The sequence below is a fragment of the Chlorocebus sabaeus genome, chromosome 17 (assembly GCF_047675955.1).
Source record: "Chlorocebus sabaeus isolate Y175 chromosome 17, mChlSab1.0.hap1, whole genome shotgun sequence".
Taxonomy (NCBI): Eukaryota; Metazoa; Chordata; class Mammalia; order Primates; family Cercopithecidae; genus Chlorocebus; species Chlorocebus sabaeus.
This window is the reverse complement of record NC_132920.1, coordinates 37085236-37106248: the sequence shown is the minus strand read 5'-3', so window position 1 is coordinate 37106248 and position 21013 is coordinate 37085236. Positions and strand designations below refer to the sequence as shown.

General features: G+C 52.3%; 1 protein-coding gene across 2 annotated transcripts; it reads left to right on the top strand.

The window, feature by feature from the left end:
• Positions 1-1113: 1113 nt before the first annotated feature.
• MTCH1 (mitochondrial carrier 1) lies at positions 1114-19507 on the top strand. 2 transcript variants are annotated; one of them, XM_007972758.3, is made up of 12 exons: positions 1114-1812; positions 5973-6057; positions 9093-9199; positions 9544-9621; positions 10010-10067; positions 10441-10492; positions 12036-12095; positions 14951-15044; positions 17013-17060; positions 17187-17254; positions 17538-17613; positions 18674-19507. In XM_007972758.3, the coding sequence occupies exons 1-12, from the start codon at positions 1492-1494 to the stop codon at positions 18743-18745; spliced, it is 1119 nt and encodes a 372-aa protein (XP_007970949.1). In that variant the 5' UTR covers positions 1114-1491; the 3' UTR covers positions 18746-19507. The 2 variants fall into 2 exon arrangements, with proteins under 2 accessions (XP_007970949.1, XP_007970948.1); XM_007972757.3 differs by having other exon boundaries at positions 1468-1812; positions 14951-15095.
• Positions 19508-21013: the final 1506 nt, after the last annotated feature.

The following is a 21013-nucleotide window of genomic DNA, read 5'->3' as shown; positions in this document are numbered from 1 at the left end:
CTACTCCCACCCCCAAACTAAAACCTATGGCCTCTTCTTGGTAAAGAGTTAGTGTGGCACTAGGAACTTGACTTTCAGGTCCTTATTGAGAAAGCTAAATCAGAACCTAGGCAAAAGGAAGTCATTTAAGGTGCTCCTGGGGGATGTTTGATGAAAATTGTGTTTGATGGAGAAAACACAGCAAGTTGAAAGGGCAGGCTTTGCAAGTGATTTCACTAGGACAAGCCTGGGTTAGGGAGGCCAAGGTGAGGGAGACAGGGAGTGTGGCATGCTTTGAACGTGGAAAGTGCATAGTGTTCATTATTAAGAGTGGGAAAAGGGGAGGTAGCTTTTTAGGAGGTAAGGCAGGGAGTCAGAAAGGACAGACTGGGAAACCCGGACTAACAGTAAAAGTGACCAGAAGGCAGGTGTCTCACAATGAACTGGCTATAGGGTAAGTACAGACAAAGGGACCAGGTCTTCCACTGTTGTGTCCCGGCACACTCTAGGATTCATTCAAACAGAAACTTTTATTGCGACCCCCCACAACTAGCAAGGTTCTGTTGTAGGTATTGTTGCAGGGTGTACGGCACGTTTACAAACAGGAACAGGGCACTTGCTGTCCTATCTTCCTCGCAAGGTTCTTGTGAGGATTACACTTGAATCAGCACGTGTAAAGCATTTTAAAAAGTGCCTGTCACCCAGTTCCTGCAAATTAAGGTCTAGTTGTGATTATTCACTTGTATTAACTAAGAATCAACTGCAGGCGCCCAGCAGTGCCTGCGTGTGCTCACACCGAGGGACTCACTAAAACCCTCAAGATCTAGTGAGGGAGACACTCAAATACTTTAGAGAAAAACAAATTTTACAACCACGGACTCTGAGGAAGGCGTGCGAAAGCTCCACAGTTGGGGAGGGTGCCCACAGTCGCCGAGGGGACATCTGGATTTGCTCTGGTGGGGAGAGCATTCCTGGCAGGGGAGATGGGAAAGGGGTTGGACAAAGAGGCTGGGGCCGCGGAGGGGCTCGGGTTCGGGCTCGGGGTCGTTCTGCAGCAGGAGATTCAGCTCGCGCAGAGTTCCACGCAGGCCGCGGCGACTGGGATCTGGGCCGCAAAGGGGCGGGCAGAGAACTGCAGAGAAAACTCCCGAAGCCAGGGAGGGGGCTTGGAAGCGCCTCAGACCATATTGGGGACGTCTGGCAGCCGGAGGCACCGAACCCCGCCCCCGCGTGCTCTGGGCCTCCCGGGGGAGCGCCCCGGCCTGCGACAGCCGCCACAGCTCCCGAGCCCGGGGACCCGGCTGCCCGCCACCATTGATCCCCGGCCCGCAACCCAGTGTCCTGCTAGGCCCCCACCGGCCCGGGGGCCACATCCAGCGTGTCCCACCCGCCGCGCCACGCTCCCGAGCTCCCCCGCGGCCGAGAGTGGTGCGCCCCGGCCCTGCCCCCTGACGCCGGCGAGGGGGCGCGGCCTCCGTCACGTGACGGGGAGTGACCTCGCCGCCGGGTGCCATGGGAGCTTTGGACCCGGAAGTGGCGCCCTGGGCTCGCGGCGGTGCCGCGGGGATGGCGGGAGCCGGAGCTGGAGCCGGAGCTCGCGGCGGAGCGGCGGCGGGGGTCGAGGCCCGAGCTCGCGATCCACCGCCCGCGCACCGCGCACATCCTCGCCACCCTCGGCCTGCAGCTCAGCCCTCGGCCCGCAGGATGGACGGCGGGTCAGGGGGCCTGGGGTCTGGGGACAACGCCCCGACCACTGAGGCTCTTTTCGTGGCACTGGGTGCGGGCGTGACGGCGCTCAGTCATCCCCTGCTCTACGTGAAGCTGCTCATCCAGGTGGGGGACCAGAGGCGCCGTAGGGAGATGAGAGACTGATGTGAAGGTGACAGGCCAGGATTTGGAGGATTGGGGCGGGGAGGCAGTGGCGACGGATTTGGGGAGAGGGGTGGGGACGGCGGGTTCGGGGGGCCGAAGTGGGTGGGAGGGGAGGGAAGCCGTGTGGGAACGCAGAGGTCACGGGTTTTAGGATGCAGAAAGGAGACGAAGGGGTTAGAGTAATAGCGGATTTGGGAGAGGGTGGAAGGAACAAGCGATTTGGGGGGTGCCAAGGAGGCGGCGATGGTCTGGAAAAACATATTTGGGAAATAAAGGAGTGGGGACGATGGACTTGGGATAGGGAAGGGAACGAATTTGGGGTGAGGGAAGAAGCAACAGAATTGGGGGAGGGGCGAGAAGTTTGGGTGAAGATATGGGGAGGAAGGTTGGGGGCCCGGGCGAAGTGTTTAGAGGCTGAGGAGCACATATTTGGGGTAGAGGGGAACGGGGGCTCTGGATTTGGTAGAGATGGATGTAAAACGTCGTGGGGTGGGGACAAAGTGGGCACCAGGGCCAGAAATTTAGGAGGGAAAGAAGGACACCAGACTGGGGGTGGACAGAGAAGACAGGTCTTGGGTTTCATTGTGATTTAATTTGGTGGGAGAGTGCGAAGGCAAAGAATTTTGCAGGGGAATGCTATCGGTTTACCGGAGATGGGGGCTCTGGATTTGATGGCGACGACAGATTTGGTAGGAGGAGGGGACAGGGTGACGCGTATGGGGGGAGGGGAACAGATAGGGCCAGCATTGGGGGAGGGGCGTGGCAGCGATTTGTCTAGAGAGGGAAGCTAGGAGCAGGCTTTAAGCGGGGAAGGGGATGACGCATTTGGAGGAGGAAATGGAAGTCAGTAGTTGGGGTCAGAGAGGAATCACAGTGCTTGTATCTGGGCAGATGAGGAGAAGGAGCACGGGAGTATTGAAATTGGGCAGAAGGGACAGTGGAGACATAGGTGGCAGGATAGGTAGGGATTACCAGAAATTGAGACCGAGGTAGGGACGTCTCTAGAACGGAGGGATGCATGGGCACTTGGCAGATTTGGTGGTGGCCGGCAATGCGGAACAGATGAAGTGTGCTGCTTGAGAGGAGTGAGCTGGAATGAAGGGCGTGTGGAGGTGTGAGAATTAGGTGGGTGTGGCTGAGATGGGTACAGTTTTGATGGGGGTCATTAGGCCAGAATGTTCCAGTTAAGAAGAGTGGGAGGAGGAAGGTTAAAAATTGAAGTGGAGACCCATCCAAGATTTCAGTTGAGGCAGGTGGGTGTCAGATTTTACCATCTCTATAATTGAACTGAGAGAATGCAAAATACAACTGGAATGAGAAGGCCTTGAGAATGAGAGTAGTTGAAATCTGGGATCTGAGGAATGGTAATAGATTTGTGGGTGTGACCAGGAATATGACAAGGAATGAGGAGATTCAGTCAGGGGCATCAAGTTGCCTGACTAGACCCTAATTGTGACAGATTTGAAAACTGTTGATGGCGGAAGGTGTAGACCAAGACTGGCATTTGGTTGTGATTTGGAAATGAGGGCTGCCTTACAGGGGTAAGGTTGTATTTACAGCAGTTGAACTCGAAGTTTGGGAGATAAATTGGTGCTTTGGAACTGGTGGGACCTGAGAAGTGAGGGTTCTGGAAACTGATGGAATGAGACTGAGGGCTAGGAGTTTAGGGTACAGGTGGGAGAGTCTGTGGAGTGAAGGATCTAGAGCACAAGGGTTCAATGTGAGGGAAATGGGTTCAATGTGAGGAAAATGAAGAAGTGTCTTCATCATTTGGACGACGGCGGATCTGGTTTGAAGGAACATTGAAATAAGGGTGATTTGGGAAGGGAATGGGGTAATGAAGGACTCTAAAGCATGAGAAGAACTAGATGGTGGGCAGGTAAGGATGGATGAGCCCCGTTGAAGGACCAGAGAGGTGCCTGTCTGATTTGGACCCCGTTGGTGTTGAGTGTAACATATATTAAGGTAAGATCTTCAATGGGTATAGCTTGGGAATCAGAGTAATATCTTGCAGAAAGGCAAATTACTGGGAGTGGAGGTGTCAGGAGTGGAGTGACAGATTGGGGATTAGGTACATAAGAATGCAGTGCCTTACATCAGGGCATGTGGCTGTCAGTTGGGAGCTGGAGATTTTAAGATGACAGACTGTCCCTGCTGGTATCTGATACAGGGCCACAGCATTTGCCATAGTTAGGACTGGGTTAACAGATTTGAGGATGGAATTGGGTTTAATGACTTGGGAACAAATAATTAAAACTTGAAGGCGAGAGGAATGGGGATGAGATACAGCCAGCGTGCCTATGATAACCCAATAGAAGTGAAGAAAGTAGATTCAACAGATTTGGGAGCCATGGGGATATGGGATAATGTTACAGATTTAAGGGTGAAATTGGGGTCAGTGGGATTCCCAAATAGTGTTGACTAAACTGGGTAAGGACGGCAAAAGAGCAGTGATGGCGATTTGGAGTGGAGGTATAAAGGAGTACCATCTGTATTTAAGAGAACACAGATCAAGACAGAACTTAACTCAGAACAACCGTGGAGCTTTTAACCCAGAAGGGAAAAGGTCTAGAAGGGAAGTACTCACTACCTGGGTCAGCTGACTCACCCCTTTCCTCCTTTAGCTCCACTGGGTCAAAATTTTTTTCTTTTAAAGACAGTCCCCATCATAGAGGAGTTTTTAAATTTACAATCATTGATCTGTTAGGCATCTCAGAATCACATCCGTAGGAGATAGCCTAAACTTTCAAAAGCACTTGCTTGATAAAGGCAAAAGGGGACAGGGGTGATCCCAGAAAGCATTGGAAGCATACCTAATCCAGTTTACAAGGTAGCACTTTCAAACCTGCCACTTCTACCACCTCCCATAGCTGCAGGCCAAATCCCCTCCCACATCTCAGAGGAATCACTCTGGTCCATGGGCCCAGCTGGCCTGCTTAGAGGGCACAGAGCTGGTATCCTGGCCCCTTGCCAAGGGAGGAAGGGGCCTTCTCACTCCCCACCTAGGTGCTGGTCTCCTTGGCACCTTGCCTCCTCCCTGGCATCAGGGGCTCTCACCCCTCGACAGGGACTTCCTCCTCCTCACATGGATATGGATGGTCCTTCACCCACCCATGGGTTTAATAAATATTTCAGGCCAGGCACAGTGGCTCACGCCTGTAATCCCAGCACTTAGGGAGGCCAAGGCAAGTGGATCACCTGAGGTCGGGAGTTCGAGACCAGCCTGACCAACATGGAGAAACCCCGTCTGTACTAAAAATATAAAAAATTAGCCGGATATGGTGGCGGGTGCCTGTAATCCCAGCTACTTGGGAAGCTGAGGTAGGAGAATCATTTGAACCCGGGAGGCAGAGGTTGTGGTGAGGTGAGAGCATGCCATTGCACTCCAGCCTAGGCAACAAGAGCTAAACTCTGTCTCAAAAATAAATAAACAAATACATAAATAAACATTTCAGATATAAGAAGCATCTGTACAGCAAGAACTGTCATAGCCCTTCAGAAATGAGGGGGTCATTTTTTCACAGGGATGTAGGGTGATTGAGGAGAGAACGCAGCTGAGGATGTGTTTGAGGAGCACCTGGAATTTGAGGTAATAGTTTGCTAAGCCTGGGAATGGGAGGAATAGATGTGGAGGTGTCTGCAGTAGATTTGGTAAGAAATTTGAGTTTGGGGTGCACTTTGGAATGGATGACTTAATGGCTGACCTGTCTGAGGTTTGGGTATGATGTGTTTTCTTATTGCCACATTTGGAATTGAGGTTGGGGTGAAGTTTTTCATTGGGAGATGAGAATAACTGAGATTTGTTCTGAGATGGGAGTAGCGTTTGAAGTACATACAGAGGTTTCTACTGGGAATATCTGGGATTTGAATGTAAGAATGTTGGGGTGTGGGTGTGACTTGGACTGTGGTTGGGCAGTGTCTGGGACCAGGCATTTCTGTTCATTGGGAGATTACATGCTGCCTATGGTTAGAGACACTGACGAGCTTTCTGGTGTTTTGATGGGGAAAACACGAACAAGAGCCACATTAGAATTTGTGGGAGACGAGTAAGGCAAAGGGGACAGGAGGTGTGAGGAGAGGTGGTGAGGCTGAACGTCCCTTTGTCTTTGTTCATTCTGAAGGTGGGTCATGAGCCGATGCCCCCCACCCTTGGGACCAATGTGCTGGGGAGGAAAGTCCTCTATCTGCCGAGCTTCTTCACCTACGGTGAGTGTGCCTCCCGAGCAGGAAAGCCCACGCCAACAGAAGAGGCCTCAAGTGGGGAGCAGGACCAGCTGGCCCTGGGGAACCCACCGCGCAGCACGGCATGCAGAGTCGAGCTGGCACAGAGGCGGGGATCTAAGCATGTCCAGAGAGGGCATGGTGTCGGGGTGGGAGCAGGTGAACCATACAGCTTTCGTCCAGCTCCTCTGCCTGTAGCTGCCAGCTGCCAGCCCAGACAGTAGGAGGGGACAGACACAGGTGCCTGAGAGAGGACACTGGTCCCTGTTATTTCTGTTGCCCCGGGTTGTGCCTGGAACAGGCGTGGGGGTGATTTCCTTTTGCCCTGTGAGCAGCCTGGCCCTGCTACTCCAGTAGAAGGCCTGTGGGGCTCCTCCTGCGTTCTTTTCTTTCATCCCACCTGGTTGTCTTGTTTCCCCTGCATTCCTCAGGCAGTGAGTGGTGCTCACTCACTCTGGTGTCTCCATCTGTTGGTTACAGAATGGTGTGCAGTGAATTGCAGCTTCACTTCTGTGTGCTGCGTGAGCTTGGGCGGGCCACTTACCTGCTGTGGCCTGGCTGCACCCCTTGTCTGCAAAGTAAGGTCAGCTTCTCCTGCCCAGGCCTTCCTGCAGGCTCCCCATCTGTCATCAAGAAGCCCACCTTGCTGCCTCTGCTGCCCATCCCCTGGCCCACAGGTGCCGGCTGGCCAGGGCCTTGTCATGTTCCTCTCCCAGTCCCCACCCTCACCAGATGACCATGATGAGGGCCTTCTTTAAATGTGCCCTTTCTCTCCATGTTCACAGCTGGAGTTCCATTCCAGGCGAGTCCCCTCAAGTTTCCTGCACCTTTACTCTTACCTGAGAATGTTCTCCAGAATCTTTCTTTCTGTTGAGTAACTTGGGGCTTGGCCTCTGTGTTACCTTTTCCACTTCACATGCTGTTGGCAGAATTGGGTGTCATATTTCTCTTCCCGTTTTGTCCCTGTGTTGTTGAGTGCAGAGTCTAGGGCCAGGTGGAATGTGTCATCTTGTGAGGAAATGTGTTTGTGTTGTTTTTTACTTAAAAATTGTCAGCGTAGTGGAGTGGGGAATGACAGAAGTAGGAAGGTACCCCACCATTGCGTAGTGAGGCAGTATACAGAGAGGTAAGGCAGCCCAGGTGGAGGGCTGTGGCCCTGCACGGGGCCTTCTCTGGATCTGGTCGCACGTGCTATGTTCTGAGAGGTGAGATTAGAGCCCAGATCATCTCTATTCATGTGACACAGCCATTCCCCAAAGGACACAGAGCAGAGGGAACTTGACCCTCATCTTACTGCCTCTTGTGAGGATGAGCAGAGTTCTGAGGTGTGCCCCAGCCTTGTTTATATAAATGTAGCTTTAATCTAGGGGTGAGCAGATGTCCGTTGGGGATCTCCGGACACTAGGCCTACTTTGGAATCAGGGAGGGGACCCGCCATTTGGCTCTCTGGTACAGTGTGGACAGTGTCTGCTCCTCTACTTGTCATGGCTGAAAGTACTGCAGCTGTCATGACATTCTGTGGTGTAGAAGAAAGAACTTCCCAGAGGGTTTCCAGGCACTGCAGAAAGACCCGGAATGAGGGGGGCCCTGGCCAGCCTGAGGCCTTAGGACCCACAGAGGCCCCTGCAGGCGTTTCAGCATGCCTGTCTCCGCTCTCACTTGTTCCCCAGGCCCCTCGGAAATGGAGAGAAATGAAGGTCCTTATTCCGTTTTTTTACAGGTGGGCAGATGGAAGAGGGTAGATGTTTTGCTCAGGATCACACACAGAGGTCCTGAGGCTCCCTCTCCTCTCTAGGATCCACCCTCCCCCAAAGCAAATTTTCCTCTGTCTGTTCAGTCTGTGAAGTAGGGCACCTTGCCAAGTCACCCAGCATCCCCTCCCTTCCTCCTCCTCTCTTTCCAGCCCACCCCCATCTCAGGAAATCACATATACAGGTAACAGGTGTTCTCAGCCTCGTGAAAAACCCATGCTAGCTGTGACATTGAATTGCTGGGCTGGCAGACATCTGGGAGGAGCAAAAGGCATATTTGCTTCTTCCTGCCTCTGCGCGGTGCCAGAGAGCTAAAGTCATGGTCTAAAAGAGGGAGCATGCTGTCTGAGAGAATGTTCTGCTAGCTTCCAGATGCACAGGTTTATAAAAATACCACCCTGCCATTTAAAACATGTTTAAAGTGTTGATAGAAAACAATGAATCATATCCTTAGAAAGAGAGACCCTAGGGAAAGAAACACTAACTCACACAGGTAGGGTCTAGCTTCCATAACATTTAAGTTTATTCTGTGGAATTGTTCATTGGTACTTCTGTTTTAGTTACTTCTCCATAGACTTGTTTTTCCCTTGACTAATAAATGCCAACAGGTGCCAGGTGGTATCCTGGGTGTAGCACAGTAACAGGGTGGAGACTACCCGGGCTGTCATGTGTGCAGGGGGTGTTCTTGAGCCTGTCTTCTGGGAGCCCTTCCTTTTCCTTTTTCCCTCCTTTAGGTTGCAGACTTCATCTTTCCCTGTGGGCAGTTTCTCTGTGTTTCCTATTTTCTTTTCATCAAGAAAAACATAACTTTTAAGCAACAGAATTGTTTTCTGTGTTGCAGCATTTAAGTTGCTGAGTTGAGAAATCACGACTGAGTTTGCCAAGTAGAGTTTTTAAAGCAAAAAGAGAAAGAAAGAAAAGAAAGAGAGAGAGAGAGAGAGAGAGAGGGGGAGAGAGGAAGGGGGAGGGAGAGAAAATGGAAGGAAGGAAAGGAAAGGAAAGGGAAAAGAAAGGGAAGAGAAAGAAAAGGAAGGAAAATGTATGAACTTGTTAGAAATAGATTTTGAGGCTTTTACTAAAAGAAATGGGCTAGAAGACATTTGGGGGTTAGGGCCTGACCACTTCCAGGTCCTGGACAGATGCTCCCTTCTGTGCCTGTAGTCAGCAGTTACCTGAGGGACAAGCCGAGCCTGGTCTGGGTGTGTGTGACCCAGGAGTGGGTGCCCCTGAACTGGGTGTAACTCCTCTACCACCTCTGTTTTCTTACAGCCAAGTACATTGTGCAAGTGGATGGTAAGATAGGGCTGTTCCGAGGCCTGAGTCCCCGGCTGATGTCCAACGCCCTTTCCACTGTGACTCGGGGTAGCATGAAGAAGGTGAGCCCACACAAAACCAGGAACAGTGGCCCGAGGTTTCCTCATACTCCCAACCACTTCCTGCAGCAGCCAGTTACCCTGGTCCTGCCTCCTTCTTCCCAGACCGTTGGAAGCCCCATGGGAAAGCTCCCACCCCACAGGTCTGCTTTCCCACAGCTGTGACACCAGATGGTGGCTTTCTTTTTCCCCCACGCTCCAGACCTGACCTGGAGGTCACCTGAGGTGGGCCCAGCCAATAGACACTGCAGAGGAAATATTTGGAGCTGGTTCCTGCCGCCCGAGTCCCCAAAGAGTTCCATGGAAGAGGCGTAGCTGAACTTGGTTCTTTCCCTTCCCTGTTTCAGGTTTTCCCTCCAGATGAGATTGAGCAGGTTTCCAACAAGGATGATATGAAGACTTCCCTGAAGAAAGTTGTGAAGGAGGTAGGTGTTGAGAGTTGGAGAGGGAGAGGCGCGTGGCGGGGAGCCTAATGATTTCTCACCCCCAAGTTGGGCAGCTCATTGACAAGTGGAAGAGTTGGGTCGTCGTGCATGCATGGGTGGGATGGTAAGGGAAGGAGCCCTGGCCTGGGTGCGCAGGGAACCCCGGAAAGCCTTCTCAGCCATTGTTGGGCCTAGCCTGGGACCCCGGCAGCACTCCTGGATGGGGGACTGGGGAGTGGGGCAACAGGTGGAGCCATCCTTGGCAGACTGACCCCACGTGCAGTCCCTGGGACAGGTTTCTCCCTCCCAAGCACTTGTAGCTCCCCTCCAGGGCCAGTTCCAGAGACAGGCCATGGGTGGCGAGTTCCCACCCCATGCTCTCTTCCAGACCTCCTACGAGATGATGATGCAGTGTGTGTCCCGCATGTTGGCCCACCCCCTGCACGGTAAGCCTCCCCTTCCCCAAGACTCTCTAAGCCGGGGTGGGGGCGTGGGGTGGGGGCGCCCCCTCGTGGACTGTAGATAGACAGTATTAGACCCGTTGGGAAGTGGTAGTGGGGTGGGAGGTATTCTACTGGAACCCACCCCACTGAGGAGAGATTGGAATTCTTTCCAAAGGGAGGTGGGGCTCTTCCCAGGCAGAAGAAATGGGGCGCTGTGGTCATGGGATGTGACAGGGAACCCCAAAGGCCCTCTTCCTCTCCTGCTGTCTGAACAGGCCATGTTGTTCAGTGGCCACTCTGCACCCGGCACCCGGTGGCTGGGGCATCATGAGGTTTGGCCCACCACATCACCTGTATGTGTTTTGTTTTTCCTCAGTCATCTCAATGCGCTGCATGGTCCAGTTTGTGGGACGGGAGGCCAAGTACAGGTGGGTAACTCTTGGGACAGGCAGAGTGGCCCTGTCACCTTTTCAGAGTCTGCCAGGGCAGGCTGTGCTGGGGTTGGTTGCTGTACCTTTTCTGCTCTAGTCCTGTGTGAATTCAGCCTGCTGCCTGGCTTCTGAGGAATGTTGCAGTGGCTTCTATAGTCTGTCCAGGGGCATTTGCTCTTCTCCATCTCTTATCAAGGGCAGCCCTGGATGAGCCTAGATGCCTTTGCAGAGGGGTGAGTGGGATTGTAGTCAGCTTGGATTAGGATTTCTGGCACCAGAGCTGATTCTGCCACTTAGGACTGAGCTGGGGTCTCCTCTTGGACTCCCAAGGTAATGCTGTAATGATTTTTCCGGCCATCATAGGCTGATAGCTCTTTTTATCCCCTGTGAAGAAGCCATCCACCCCATGGGCTTGGGGCTCATTCCTTCAATTGTGTACCATACCTTCACCTAGATCTGCTGTGTGCAGCCCTGGGCAGGTGCCAGGGGCATATGTGTTGACAGAGGTGGGTCCTGGAGGAATGTGGCAGAAGGACACACCTGGGTTGCCCTTCCTCTCTTAAGATTCTCATTTCCTGGGGTCAGCGTTTTTTGCAGCTGTCCTTTGGGGCCACCACCCCAGGAAGCTCGGCTGCCATGGTGCCTCATTTTGGGGTCATTAATGGGAAATTGGCCCATTCCCCTAGACTGAAGTATGAGGTCAGTAGTTGGGACCAGGTGGGTATAATCTGGCAACCACTGTTTTGAGAGGTGGGGCCGGGCCTGACAGGGCTGGGATGATCTGGGTCCAGGGCTACCCAGGGCTTTGCCTTCCACTGGCTTCCTCTGTTAGGTTGCCCCTTCCACCTGGGCTTTGTGCAGCCTCCATTCAGGACAAGCCAATTGTCATTTCCAGCCATAGGTCACAAAGGTTGTTATTGAGCTTCCTTGGCATTTCACACCTAAGAATCCGCAGCCTGTCCTCTCATCTCTAACAGGGTGCAGTGGCCAGGGCATGAATCCCCGGCTCCCTGCTGAGGAGTGCCAGATGTCTTCTCCTAGGCTGGTTCCAGTGCCTCCTCCTGCAGGGCCCTGTATTCTTTCTCTGCCCTCTGGGAAAGTAATTCTCTCGGCTCATTACTGCCTTCTACTCTTACTCTCTTGGGCAGGCCTGTGGGCTCCTCTGGTGGAGGGTTGTTTAACCAGAGATAAGTGTGAGGGCCAGGTAAGAGAAGGGCCTGCCATCTCTGCAGCAGTGGCCGAAGTTGGGAGATGCATTCCTAAACTCCGATCTCACAGAAAACGCCAGTATAGGACTGCTAGTGGGCTGCTCTCGTGGGTGGTTGGGCTTCCCCAGTCTTCGTGAACTGTGTAAACTCCTCCTCACCCCGACCAAGCGCTCTCTGTGCCTTTCTACTTGGTTCTTCCTGGTAATAATCCTCCCCACCCCACCAGGACTGGCTGGATCTGAGCAGAGCTCGGGGGCTCAGCCCCACACCAAGGGGTGGGCTTCTGGTAGGTGACTGCATGACCCTGTATCTCTGTCTTGTCTTCTTCACAGTGGTGTGCTGAGCTCCATTGGGAAAATTTTCAAAGAGGAAGGGCTGCTGGGATTCTTTGTGTACGTGAGTCTATATACCCCATAACTGGCCACGGGTCTGGCTCTGCTAACACGTGTGTCCACAACCTCTCAGACCACAGCTGCTGGCCTGGGACTCACCACATGGCCCTGCCCTAGCCCAAGTGCTGTGGCCAGCTCTCTAGAGCTCCATGGCCTGTCCAGACTGCTTAGCCCTTTTCAGGCCATGGCTCATGTAAAAGTGGAACTGTGTGTCTAGTACATGGGGGAGATGAACTGATCAGCCCCACTGGGCCTCATCCACCTGCGGTGGGTGTGGGGCTGGTCTTCATGAGCTAAGTCACTGCATAGTCCTTGGCCTCACTGCTAAAACATGACTGAATATCTGACGTGGACTGAGGGTGGAGCTCTGGAAGCTCACAGGCTGACCACAGCCAGTGGATTCTGTTTGACATTGCTTTTCTGATAAACTAGTTGTTGACGTTGACATTTAAGATATGTTGCACAAAATTCCACATTTCTAGCATCTCTTTGAAAAGTCAGAAAATCTTGTCCTGCTGGGTAGTTCTTTCTGTAGAGCAGCCATTGGCCCGGACCCAGGACCTGGTCCTTTGGCAGGGCACATGGTCTCCAAGGGCCACAGACACCCTGCACTTCGTCACCTCATGTACAATTTATTTCACCTCTAAATAAAGCGCATACTGAAAAGATTATGTTCAGAAAGAATAAAGCACAGACAGAACCCAGAAGCCAGGCTTGATGGCTGTTTTTTGATTTGCTGTTCTAAGGTCTAGGCAGTGACGTATATGCTGATAGGTACGTCACAAATGTGGTATACACATGGTATACAGCAGTGTCCGCTGTACTAGACACAGGGCTCCATATTATTCATAAGAAGTCTTTATATCATGGTTTTCCAGTTTGTCAGATTTTTTTATTTATGGCCCCTTGTTTAACCAAGAAATGACTACTTGTAGGTGCATGTGCATGTATGTGTATATAATACAGAAATATATATACAGTTCTCAGCAGGAGATGATTTTGCTCCCCAGGGAACACTGGCAGTGTCCGGAGACATCTTGTAGTTGTCACAACTGGCATCTAGTGGGTAGAGGCCAGAGACACTGCTAAACATCCTACAGTACACAGGACAACCCCGCAACAAAGACTGATTCAGCCTGGTGTGGTTGCTTGCATCTGTGATCCCAGTTACTCAGGATTAGTCTCAGTGGTTTCTGCAGCTGTCCAGAGGCCAAGGCAGGAGGATTACTTGAGGCCAGAAGTTCAAAACCAGCCTGAGCAACATAGCAAGACTTCTGTCTCTATAAAAATGTTTTTAAAAGTTAGCTGGGCGTGGAAGCACTCACCTGTAGTCCTAGCTACCTGGGAGGCTGAGATGGGAGGATGGCTTGAGCCCCGGAGTTGGAGACTGCAGTGAGCTATGATTGCACCACTGTACTCCAGCCTGGGTGACAGAGTGAGACCCTGTCTCTTGGGGAGAAAAAAAATTATTCAGCCCAAAATGTCAATAGTGCCAAGGTTGAGAAACTCTGATTTATATTCATACACACATGTATGTATGTATAAATATTTATACATATATATATTTGCGCATGTACCTGGTAACAAACCAACATTCGTGACATGCCTATCAGCATGTATGTCACTACCTAGACCTTAAAACGGCAAATCAAAAAACGACTCACCAAGCCTGGCTTCTGGGTTCTGTCTGTGCTTTATTCTTTCTGAACATAGTCTTTTCAGTATGCGCTTTCTGTAGAGGTGAAGTAAGTTGGATGTGAGGTGACGAAGTGCAGGGCATCTGTGGCCCTCAGAGACCATGTGCCCTGCCAAAGGGGTAGCCCCTGGGCCCCGGCCAATGACTGCTCTACAGAAACAGCCACCCATCTTGAAACACTGCACATGACCACCTCTGGCATTTTTCACACTGCGTAGTTCTCTTCTGGTGTGTGAATAGGATTCCCACACAACAGATACCTACTCTTTGGGTTCTTTTTCGCCATGTGATTTTGGAACAGGTGATATGCATACATGTTACAGTGCATAGAAAGCACCAAAGGGTATATAGCACGTAGTCAATCTGAGCACAGGCAGGAACGACAAGATTAGAAATTGCATTCACAGAGGTTCATTTTATTAATACTCCTTATGGATGTATTACATGTATTATTTTGAGTTTTTCAAATATTTTATAAGATTTTTTTTTAAATTCAAAAATAATAATTCTGCTTTTCCTCCCAGGAGACAGCCATCCTTCTCCTGGAGAGCCTCCCAGGGCACTCCGTACCTAAACAAGCAAATACACTGAAAAACACACAAGAGGCACGTGGGACCCACTGACCTCAAACTGGCCTTTTACCCTCAGCACTGCATCTTGGGGAACCTTCCTTAGCAGTTTAAAGGCCATCACTTAAAAAGTTAGCCCTCCTTGTAAATGCTTGCATAGAATCTTTTTGATATATTTTCAGGGGCAAAGAGAACAGATGCATTGAGCAATGTGTCTTCTGGGAGTTGGTTAGGTAAAGAGGCCAGGAAAAAATTACCAACACGTCGACACTGTTGTTATCTGCATTTGGAAATTGCAAATTTGGCAGTATTCACATCTTGATCCCTGGCTTCTGTGGTTTGAAAACTGCTTGAGACTGTTAACTAATTTGTGGCATCTAAAGTGCCATAGAACACCTCCCCATGGGAAAGGAGCACCACCTTCCCAGTGTGCGTAGCTGCTGGCCCCTGCAGGCTTCCTTTCTAAGGCTGTGCCATTGGATATGCTAAGATTTTGAACTTGGAACATCCCTGCCTGCTTCCTGGGTGTGGAGCCCCCAGGGACTGCTCCTCTCCCTCTCCTGCTCATCTCTGCTTACCTTGTTTTTTAGTGGATTAATCCCTCACCTCCTGGGCGATGTGGTTTTCTTGTGGGGCTGTAACCTGCTGGCCCACTTCATCAATGCCTACCTGGTGGATGACAGCGTGAGTGACACCCCAGGGGGGCTGGGAAACGACCAGAATCCAGGTTCCCAGGTTGGTTGGAACAAGGACTTGTCCTTCTTTCCGTGTACTGCTGATGCCCAGGGTCTGGGACAAAGTCGAGGATTCTGGGATTCTGAGCATCAGGCCCGGAGGGTGAGAGAGGACCTCTCATTGTCCCTGGGGTCATCTTTGTCTAAGGGGAGTATGGCCATGAGAGGCGAGATTCCAGATTAGTACCCAGACCTGGGAGGAATTAATGGAATGCTTGTCCCTGGGCAGCCTTAGAAACCAACCCCAGCTTATCTAAGGCTGCTCCGAGGCAGTGACCCAACTAGGGCTCAGGAAGTCAGAAGATAGACCAGCTAATAGTGAGCACCCTTTGACCATTGCATCACGTCTTTTGCTTTTCAAAACCCTTTTGTGAACATTGTGGCCTTTGATCTGACGGCATCCTAGTTGTGAAGGGAACAGGGCAGGTATAATGTTCCGTTTACCAACACAGAAATTGAGACCCAGAGATCACAAATTCTGGAGAACTCTGGGCTCTCCAGAGTCACTCAGCTAGAATTGACAGGGCTGGAATTAGATCCCTGGCCAGGCTAAGGGTACATTCCTCTAATTTTTTCCAGATCTGCTAGGGAGTATACAGCCCAGGCTCACCCTCCTATTTTGTTAGCTGTGGTCTACACAGCCTAGTATACATAGACCTTTCAGCAGGTCAGGTCAGGCATAGGAAGGCCTGGTCCTTCTACACAGCACTAGTTGAAGAAGGCCGTCCAGGTACCTGAGGGGTGGACTGGTTCTGCCTGAACCAAGATAAGAGGTGGGGAGCAGCGATGGCTGGGGATCGCAGTGTCCAGACATTCTCACAGTGGGGATCGCCAGGCCCAGGAGGCTAGGAGGGCCTGGGGACCTGTCCGCCAGAATCGCCTGGGTGGGAAGGGGTTCATGTTCCACGTGTGTGTGTCTGGCACCTGTCTGTTCTGTGTGGTGAGGAGTGCCCCATCCCAGATGGGAGCCTCTGCTTGCAGGGAGACTGGCCACTTGACCTGGGCAGGTGAGTCTTAACTGGCCTTTCAGTGTAAGCAAATTAAAGTGGCTCCATAGAGACCCACCCCATCTACAATCACAGTGGCACATTCCTGCAGTGCTGCCTTTCTTGGGGGCCTTGTGGGTGGGTAAGCTGTGCTGTCACATACAGAGCAAGGGTGGCCGGGAGTGCACAGCTCAGTGGTTTCTCATCTAGGTGGGCAGCTGTCTGACCAGAGGCTGCTGTGCTTACATCAGCAATAACAGCAGTCAACAGATTTGTTTAAAGTGTGTTTAGAGTGCTTTTCTGTGTGTGGCTTAAAGGCTGAGATGAGGCTGCCGGGCTATCAAAGCCACTCAAGCAGACCTCTGAGCAAATCTCTGCCCAAGGCCCCAGGGCATCGATCTGGTGGGATGGCCGCTCCACAGGAAGCTGAGGCTGGGGGAGCCACCTTTCCTCACTAGGAGCTGTTTGCTTCAGCAAAGCAGGATTTGAGGAGTTGGGGTCTGAAGGGGGAAAAGCTTGCCGAGGTGGAGGTGGCAATAAGCCTGGAGTTGCCCTCACCTCACCCCACAGGCCAGGATTTGCCTTTGGGTGTCAGGGTGCATGTGTGTCTTAGCGCTGACTGCGTGCCAAGCCCTGGATGTTGATCAGGCAGACACAGGTTCAGCCCTTGAGGCTCGCAGTCTGGTAGGGTTGCACAGGCAGCGGCAGCTGATCCCTCTTACCGGGTGTCCTTCTCAGGACTCCCTTCAGTCCACTTACCCTGCTTCTGCCCCCAGGCCTTCTCTGGGCAGTGACTGTGAGGCCCAACAGGAAAGGCATGTGCGGCGTGCTCGCGAGGAGCTGAGCACAGAGGGAGGGGTGAGGGTACGTGGATCTGAAGTCTGCGTCCTGAGGTGCCTGTGGCAAACCGCTCCTCCTTTCTGTCTCCTCAGTTCAGCCAGGCCCTGGCCATCCGGAGCTATACCAAGTTCGTGATGGGGGTAAGTCAAGCCAGCTGCCCTTCCTTCCCACTGCCTTGCGGACCCAAGTGGGGTCTAGGAGGCCAACCCTGGTAATGGCTGAAGGTTGGGGCGGGTTACTGGCACTCAGGCCTTTCTGGGTTTCAGATTGCAGTGAGCATGCTGACCTACCCCTTCCTGCTAGTCGGCGACCTCATGGCTGTGAACAACTGCGGGTAGGTGTGCGCCCTTCTACTTGCCACTCTACCTACCAAGGCTGTGGGGTGGGGGAGACCCAGCAAGCCCTTGCAGCACTCTGCCCCCTCCCACCTGTTCTGTGTGTAGGCTCAGCCTGCCAGGCACCCTGGCTTCCGCTGGGATCTCCCAGCACCCCCTGGGGTGAACTATGGTGTCAGGGTGTGGATGGGTGGTAGCCCGAAGGCGTTCCTTCCTGAAGTGCTTTCCCGTGGCTGGCTGTCTCCCACTGTTCTCTGCATCTACACTCTCCTTTCCGGGCAGGCTGCAGGCTGGGCTTCCCCCTTACTCCCCGGTGTTCAAATCCTGGATTCACTGCTGGAAGTACCTGAGTGTGCAGGTGAGCAAGCACTGGACGGAGGAGGTCTTTCCTCTTCTTTGCCACATCCTTCAGCTGAAATGATTTTGTGGATGCTTCACTGCATGCAAAGATAAGTGGTTTATGGAATCTAATATTGTGAGGAGACACTTGGTGTCTATAAGGCATTTAAGTTTTCATCTTACCTAATTTCAGAAAGGATTTGAGGTGGCTAAGTGTGGGTTTATTTTAAGATTAAACATCATACAAGACCTTTTCTTCTTTGAGTCTTAAAGACTCTTAGGATAAGGATAAGAGAACTCTGGCCCAGGTGGCAGGTGGTAAAGCCCAAGTACTGCTTCTCCTTCAAGTAACATGGGCTGAAAATTCGAGGACTGTAACCAGTTGAGCTGAGTTCCTGGGTTGTTAGGGCGGCTGGCATTGGAGACCAACTTCTCCCTCCTGCAGGACATTCCTGGGCCCAGGAAAGCCTGTGGGTGGAGCTGGGCCACGTGGGGACCTGGCAGCGGTACCAGCCTTGGGTTCTCATGTTCTGTGCCGAAGCTACCTCTCCCTGGCTGGAGATCTTGGGCCCAGCAGTCAGGTCCAGGCTCTGGTCAAGGGCAGAACCTTGCCTTTTCCTGGCCTTGGTTTGCCTCGCAGTGAAATGGGGCAGTGGCCTGGAGGGAGCCAGAGCGCTGACTGGCCTCAAGGCTGAGAAGAGGACAGATGGGAGGGAAGCAGGGAGGAGAGCCACAGTTCTTCCCAGTGGCTCTGGTCGGTGTCAGTGTGTCTTGTCCTCCCTGTGAGCATTGAAAGAGTCCCAGACCACTTGGGCTCTGAAGCAAGAGGGGCAATGAGCCTCGTCTCTGGGCTCTCCTACAGAGTAGCCCCAAAGACACCCCTGGGCAGGACATGAACTGCTCCCGTCTGCTTCAACACAGGCAGATTCTGCCCTCCAGGGATGTAGGCCGAGGCTGTCCACCCCGGAGCTAGGTCTTTGAGCTCCTGGACCCTTCTTTGCCTGACACTGGCCTTCCTCTCGGAGGGACAAGGAAGCGTGGCCTCCCTTTCACTCACCCTCTTTTTCCTTCTGGTCCAGGGCCAGCTCTTCCGAGGCTCCAGCCTGCTTTTCCGCCGGGTGTCATCAGGATCATGCTTTGCCCTGGAATAACCTGAATCATCTAAAAAACACGGTCTCAACCTGGCCACCGTGGGTGAGGCCTGACCACCTTGGGACACCTGCAAGACGACTCCAAACCAACAACAACCAGATGTGCTCCAGCCCAGCCGGGCTTCAGTTTCCATGTTTGCCACGTGTCTGTCCAGATGTGGGCTTGGGCGGGGATGGGGCTGCACCCAGTGGATTGGGTCACCCTGCAGACCTGGGGAAGGTGAGGCGAGGTGGGGAGTTGGGAGGATCCCCATACCTCCCAGATTTGCTGAGTCTGTCTTGTGCAAAGGGCCAGAGAATGGCTTATGGGGGCCCAGGTTGGATGGGGAAAGGCTAATGGGGTCAGACCCCACCCCCTCTACCCCTCCAGTCAGCCCAGCGCCCATCCTGCAGCTCAGCTGGGAGCATCATTCTCCTGCTTTGTACATAGGGCGTGATCCCCTGGCACATGGCCACCATCATGTCTAGGCCTATGCTAGGAGGCAAATGCCAGGCTCTGCCTGCGTTTTTCTCAACACTACTTTTCTGATATGAGGGCAGCACCTGCCTCTGAATGGGAAATCATGCGACGACTCGGAATGTGTCCTCTTCATCTAATGCTCATCTGTTTAGTGGTGATGCCTCGCGCACAGGATCTGTTTCCCTGTGCAGTTGTGAATACCCAGAGGTTGGGCAGATCAGTGTCTCTAGTCCCACCCAGTTTTAAAGTTCATGGTAAGATTCGACCCCATCTCCCGCAAATAAATGTATTGGTGATTTGGAGTTTTGTGGGGAGTCTCTTATTTTTGTAAGCTTAAAAATCTGTCTATAGAGTCTGTCTTTCCAGGTCCTTCCTGTTGGTGTGAGAAGGGGCTGTAAAGAGGCAGAGCAGGGGGCTGCCCGATTGGAGATGTAGGTACCAGAGCTTGGTGTAGCTCAGTCTCCAGGGAGACACTGGGTGATGAGGCTGGGGTGTCAGTTTCCACAGCAGCAACCAGTGCGCAGGTCTGTTGCCAGGGAGACAGGCCTTTCAGAAAGTGTTCCACCCACACCCCTGACTGTCATATCTTAACACTGTTCAAGGATGACGTATCTTCAGGTTTTACGAAGTGTCACTTGGTATAGTGGCCATGGTTACATCAGAACGGGCAGACCTCCCTTCCATCGAATGGTTTTTGCCCAGCACTGGGGTCTGTAAGCAGACAAAGCTTACACATATTTTGAGGCCCAGCTAGGTTCCCCCAAGTATTTCTCTGCCCTTGCTCAAGGTATCCTGGCTTGTGAGAGCTGGGTTCTGGTAGCTTTTAACAGTGGACTCACGGACAGTTTCACTTCACATGTCCTTGTTTCCCAGGAACACAGAAGTGTGCCTGTGTGGGTGTTATGTAAATGTACACTGGTTGAGGCCACCAAGGTCTCATAACTTTGTCACCCATATTAACTTTTCTAGGGAAACACCCCAGAGGGCTAAGGTAGTGGGAGGAACACATGTGGGGGTGGGCAGGGCAAGCCTGTAGAGGAGGACCTTGGGTTCCCAGGTCCTTCAGAGGGGACTCTGCCCCGTGGCCTTTCTCCAGCCCAGTGTGCTTTTCCAGAGACAGACCACTGTTCTGGGGTGTCTTTTCTTCCTGTTGCTCCACCCTCAGATCCTGTTTTTGCGTGGATTAGTTCCTAAGGCCCCCCCTAGATTGAGGGGCACCTGTATCTCTGGAGCCTGAGCTAAGCTGGATCTGAAGAGCTCCTCCCAGTTCAGAGAGGCTGCCCGGAGTACAGAGCAAGGTTTTGATGGCCTTGGCCAGTCACCTCAGGGAGGGCTGCTGTTGTCTCCCAAGTAATTTCCTGAATTTGGGGGTTTCAACTTCATTTCCCAAGGCATCTTCCACACCCAGAAATGGCATGAAAATGTCTTTTGATACTGTGTCCCAGTTACTGGTTGAGCAAAGTACAGATTTTTAATAAAACAGGAAGTTTTCAGTTCATTCAAATTCTTGTGTGTGTGAAATGCTTCTAGACCCTTTGATGTTCGGGGGCTGAGGCCCTGTTCATCTGCCTTCCTAGCACTTGGCATGTTTCCTGTTGACTGGTCCTAGAAACTAGGATGCTGGGTCCTCATCTGAGAAAGGAGATTGGGTGGGATTGGGCAGGAGGAGAGCTCAGCTGCTGGCAAAGGGAGGGGTGACGGGAGGAGTGTCCTGTGGAGAGCTGATCACCTCCACTCCTGGGAAATCTCATCCAATGGGCAAAGCTAAAAGGCCTCTGACAGGCCTTTGGGGACTTCCTTATCTATAC